The following is a 4,898-nucleotide window of genomic DNA, read 5'->3' as shown; positions in this document are numbered from 1 at the left end:
GCCTCAGACCAAACACTTGACACTTACTAGCTGTGTGACCCTGAGCAAGTCACTTAACCCCAACTGCCTTAAAAAAAAATGCTTATGGAAGTGATTGTTGATAAATCAAAATAAATTAATAAAAAAAATAAAATAAAAAGAGTTGTGTGAATTCAATAAATAAATAAATGAATGAATGAATGAATGAATGAATACATAGATAAATAAATAAATAACAGATTGCTGGGAGGAAGGGGCAGGGGCCATTTTAGGAACTGTCCTGGGCTTAGGACAGGGCTATCTCAAGTGAGTGGAGAGGGGTGGACATGGGTATTCCAAATGCCTCCAAATTTACCACCACGTTTATTTAATGTTTGCTAAAAAAACAAACTCAATGGCCGTGAGCCCAATCTGCTCTCCTGGGCGCCCTCACTCCTGCCAGGAGCCAGACGTTACTCTCGCAGCCTGGATGTCCTTGCTCTTCTGGAGCATGACACCCCGCTAGGTATCATGGCAAACTGGAGTCAGGAAGACCTGAGTGTGAATCCTGCTCACTAGCAGTGTGACCCTGGGCTAACAAGTCACTTAAAAACCTCTCTCAGCCTCATCTGTAAAATGGAGAGAATAACAGCATCTACCTCTGAACATTTTTGTGAGGGTCAAATGAACTAATGTATATAAAATACTTAAAACACTACAGAAACGCTGGCTAACAAGCTATATTATGGAAGATAAAGACTGCAATCCCGTACCACAATTTGTTCAGCCATTCTGCAATGGATAGGCACATAAACTGTTTCCAGCCTTTTGCTACTCCAGGCAGTATTGAGATACTTTTAGCAGACATTCCTTCTGCCCTTACTCCCCAGCCTAAACCTAGAAATCAGGAGCCACGTCAAACGTGAGGCCTGGGTTACGAATCAGAAAGGTGGACATCTGTTATTAGGAGACCTGGACACTTGGGTTCCCAAGCAGTGCCTGATCCCATAAACTTGAGGAGGAGGGGAGGCCCTAACTGCAGACCCAGCCGGGCAGGGACGCAGGCTCCGGGGGATAGACCAGGCCGTACCAGGTGTTGTGGGACACGTAGGGCTCAAAGTCGTACTGTGTGTCCGGCTCGACGTCCCGCTGAAGCTGCCGCACGTGGGAGGCGTACTGCTGCCCCGGGTCATACAGCTTGCTGCTCTCACACATGGTCTGGAAGTAGACCGGTAACGGGGCCGTCTGCATGTGCATGGTTTGGTAGTAGGAGATGGTGGCCTGCGGGGTCCAGGGATGGGGAGAGGTTAGGAAGGTGGCTCTGGGTACTCGGGCTCAGTCCTGTTCCCTCCAAAGCCTACATGCAGACATTGGATTAGAACGGACACAGGGACCAGACAGCCATGGAGAGACGCACAAACAGCACATGCCCAGGCACCTTCGTTAAGTGCCTGATAATTTATTAAGCGTCTAGATGCGAAGCCCTGGGGTAGGGCTGAGCTGGAGACAGGAAGATCAAACATTAAAAAAGAACTGAGAGAACGAACAAAAAACATTTACGAGACACTTACTACGTGCAAAGCATTCTGTAAACACAGGGGACATAGAAACAGAAGAAAAGACAGGCCCCATCCTCAGGGAGCTGTATCGATAGGGATGCTCAGACACAGAGACCCAGAAACCCAGAGACGCTCAGAGACTGGAAAGACAGAGAGACTGGAGACACACACAGACACATACACACGCACACACGTGTAGCCAACATGCGCCAACACTAACAGACCTCCTTGAGCATCCCAGATCACCCAGGTCTTCCCTTTGGCCTCCCAGCGTCTTCCTATCTCCTGGCCTTCATGTGACCCAAGCCTGTGTCCTCAGCCTCTTCTTTTCCCTCTTTATACCTTCTCAAAGGTTGAATGATCACAAATAATGCAGAGGAGTCTAAATTTCTTGATTCAACCCTAATCTCTTCCCTGAACCTCAATCCTGCATCTCCAGCTGCCTGCTAAGCACCCCCCGGGGATGTTTTACCAGCCCCTCAAACTCACCACGGTCAAAGCTGAACTCCCCAGGACCTTCCTAAGTCTGCCAGCACACACACAGACACGGACACAGACACACACACGCACGTCTAATCTACCGCCAAGTCAGGCCACTTCTACCCCGGCCGTGGCCCCGGCCCGGTTCACCGGGCCTATCACAACAGCCTCCTAATCGTCTCCCTTCTCCAGCCATCTGCCACCCAGTCACTGATGGAACTGACCCAAAGCGAGCCATCGAATCAGTCACTCCCCTACACAAGAAGCATCAGGGGCTCCCTACTGCTGCTGAAACAAAATGAACACTTCTCTGCCTGGCATGTGAAGCCCTTCTCCACCTCCTCCCAATGGCCTTTTCAGCTCCACATTCGATGTTCTGGCCAGACTGAACGCTCAGCTACTGGCTGAGCTCCACGTGCCTTCGTCTGACAGCTTCTGCACAAGGACCCTTCCGCCCCCGTGCCCGGCGTCCTCTTCCTTCTCGGCTGCACCGCTCTGACTCTGCACCCTCGGCCCCGGCCCCAGCCCAGCGCGGCCCACCCCTCCTTCCTTGGTCCCCATCCCACCGCAGCCCCTACCCCGGAGGGCCCGGCCAGTGCTCGTGGGGGCTCACCGACTTGATAATCTGGTCACTCTGCTTTATGACCTCCTGGATCTGGCGCAAAGCGTTCACCTTCACGTCCTCCAGCTCCTGCTTCTGCGTCTTGGCATCAGCAATGCAGGTGCGGTACGTGGCCATGGCCTCTTCTGCCTGGGGCAGGGAGATGCATGAGCCACTGCTCGTCGGGGACCCCCACAAATCCCACAGGGGCCTCAGACACTGCCGGCCCCAGGACACCTGGGAGTCCTCAGAGAAGCCCTTTCAGGGTCGACTCACCAGGCACACCCATACACAACTTTTCCCAGGGAGAGACTGATTCAGAGTTGGAAGGAACTTTGGATGTCAACCCCCTCATTTTACAGGGGAGGAAACTGAGGCCCAGAGAGGCTGAGTGATTTGCCCAGGTCGCACAGCTAGTGTCTGATATGAGATTCAAACCGAGATCTTCCCGACTTCTGCTATCCACTATGCCATGGTGCCTCTCAAAGACAGAAGCACGGCGGGGAGGGCTCAAACCCGTGCTGGGAAACCACATGGACACAGATCTGGTCCACCCCTTTAACAACTCAGCCAAATACTATAAAATATGTGTTACTATCATTAAGGGGAAACCCAGAGTCACGCAAGCTTCTGAGGCAGGAATCTGAACTCGGGTCTCACTGACAAGCAACGAGCACAATGCCTGGAACGCCGCAGCTGCTCAATCAGCGCTTGCTGATAGACTGCTGAAGGTCTCATCCTTCCATCCACTGCTCGCAGCTTCGCCCTGCAGCCTCAGCTTCCCCATCTGCACAATGCTCTGACCCCTCCCAGCTCTCCATCTTGGGATCCATGCTCCCTCCCCAGCACCACTTCCCCCCCAAGTCTTCTCTTCTCCAGGCTCAACCCTCCTGGTCCCTCTGGCTGTCTAGTGGCCTGAAGGGGAAGGGGAGGAGGGAGAGGCATGTGAGCAGAGCAGCCTCCCTTCCCTTGCTCCTGCTCCTCTACTTTCCTGGCCCCAGCCAGCCAGCCCAGCCAGCGTCTCCTCTCCTCACCTTGTTCTTGGCCTCTTCCTCCAGCCGCCTCTTTTTGGCCAGGGCCTTGGTGGCAGCACTACTGGTCCCAGCCCCTGCACTGGCCCCACCGCCCCCAGCCTGCTCCTCCTCGGCCTTTACGGTCAGGTACTGGGCCTTCTCGTAGTCTTCGCAGCGCTGCATGTAGCTCTGCTTTGCCTTTCGAAGGTTGGTCTCTGCTTCTTGCTAAGGAGGGAGGGGAGAGAGCTGGAGGGGAGGTGGGGCCCAGGCCAGACTCCGGGCCAGGAGTGAGAGGACCCCTCTCTGCCAGCCTCCCGCTAGCGCCTGCCAAAGGCACAAGAGACACGAGGCTGCCTGGGCCTGAGCAAAAAGTGGGCACTAAAAAACTCAAGATTCCTAAAATCTCAGAAGAGGAAGAAGCCTGGGAGCTAACATGGGCCACCCTTCACTGAGCTCCTAACCTCGGCGGGAATGCCTCCAGACCACGTCCTGACACAAAACTGGCTTCACCGTGCTGTGTGGGGTGACGGAAGGACCCCAGACCAGCAGCAAGAGCCCTGGGCCACATTCCCGACTCTGCCGCTGATTCAGTGAGCGGCTTTGAACAAATCCCTCCTCCTCTGTGAACCTCACAATCCTCCTCTGTAGAAGGAGAGGGTCGACTGAGCCCCTGGAAGTCCTGACCTCCTCTGATCTGCCGGCCCCTGGACCCTCCCTGCCCATATGGACGAGGCACGGAGATTCTCCCCTACCAGCTTCCTCTGCACCCGGTGCCACTGGTCCTTGATCTCCTTCCTTTTCTTCTCGTGCTCTAGACGCCGCAGAGTCAGGGGCTAGGGAGGAAGGAGATACGGGTGCAGATGGTGGCGAACCCCGGCCCGGCCCTAGTATCAGGGAGACACCTCTCTGATGCGGCCTAGGTGGGCCGAGCGACCCCACAGCCAGCCACCACGTGCTAAGGCCTCAGCTAAGCCTGGCCCACACCTCTCCCCAACTCAATCCCACCATTATCGATCCCCAAAGACACCAGGCGCCCCCAATGAGGAGAGCCACAGGAGAGCTCCAAGGAGATGACATCTATGACAGTGAAGATAACTATCTCCCTCCTACGCCCACTCCCATGCTGGGCAGAAATCCCAGAGTTCAATTCAAAAGTCAAAGTCATTGACTCCTCTGTCCAAGGCTTCAGGAGATGGGGCTAAGCAGAGGAAGAGGGATGGAGGAGGGGTTGGGGAGGCTCTCACCTGCATTGAAGTCTGGTTCTGCAGGGTAGCCACCACCTGCAGC

The 4,898-nt window shown here is 54.6% G+C and overlaps 1 protein-coding gene and 1 long non-coding RNA gene across 2 annotated transcripts; both read right to left on the bottom strand.

The window, feature by feature from the left end:
• Positions 1-990: 990 nt before the first annotated feature.
• LOC114052679 (rho GTPase-activating protein 45-like) lies at positions 991-3,708 on the bottom strand. The gene is made up of 3 exons (XM_027875402.1): positions 3,633-3,708; positions 2,611-2,748; positions 991-1,239 (listed from the first exon to the last, which is right to left on the bottom strand). Exons 2-3 carry the CDS (start codon positions 2,734-2,736, stop codon positions 991-993), a joined length of 375 nt encoding a protein of 124 aa, XP_027731203.1. The 5' UTR covers positions 2,737-2,748; positions 3,633-3,708.
• A 65-nt stretch (positions 3,709-3,773) lies between these two features.
• Positions 3,774-4,898, bottom strand: LOC114052686. The gene is made up of 3 exons (XR_003570301.1): positions 4,856-4,898; positions 4,364-4,444; positions 3,774-3,836 (listed from the first exon to the last, which is right to left on the bottom strand). It is a non-coding gene; the product is annotated as an uncharacterized LOC114052686 (long non-coding RNA).

Source organism: Vombatus ursinus, unplaced genomic scaffold (assembly GCF_900497805.2).
Source record: "Vombatus ursinus unplaced genomic scaffold, bare-nosed wombat genome assembly UNPS02003769.1, whole genome shotgun sequence".
Classification (NCBI taxonomy): domain Eukaryota; kingdom Metazoa; phylum Chordata; class Mammalia; order Diprotodontia; family Vombatidae; genus Vombatus; species Vombatus ursinus.
Note: the sequence above shows the minus strand (reverse complement) of the source record. Positions and strands in the feature narration are given on the sequence as shown.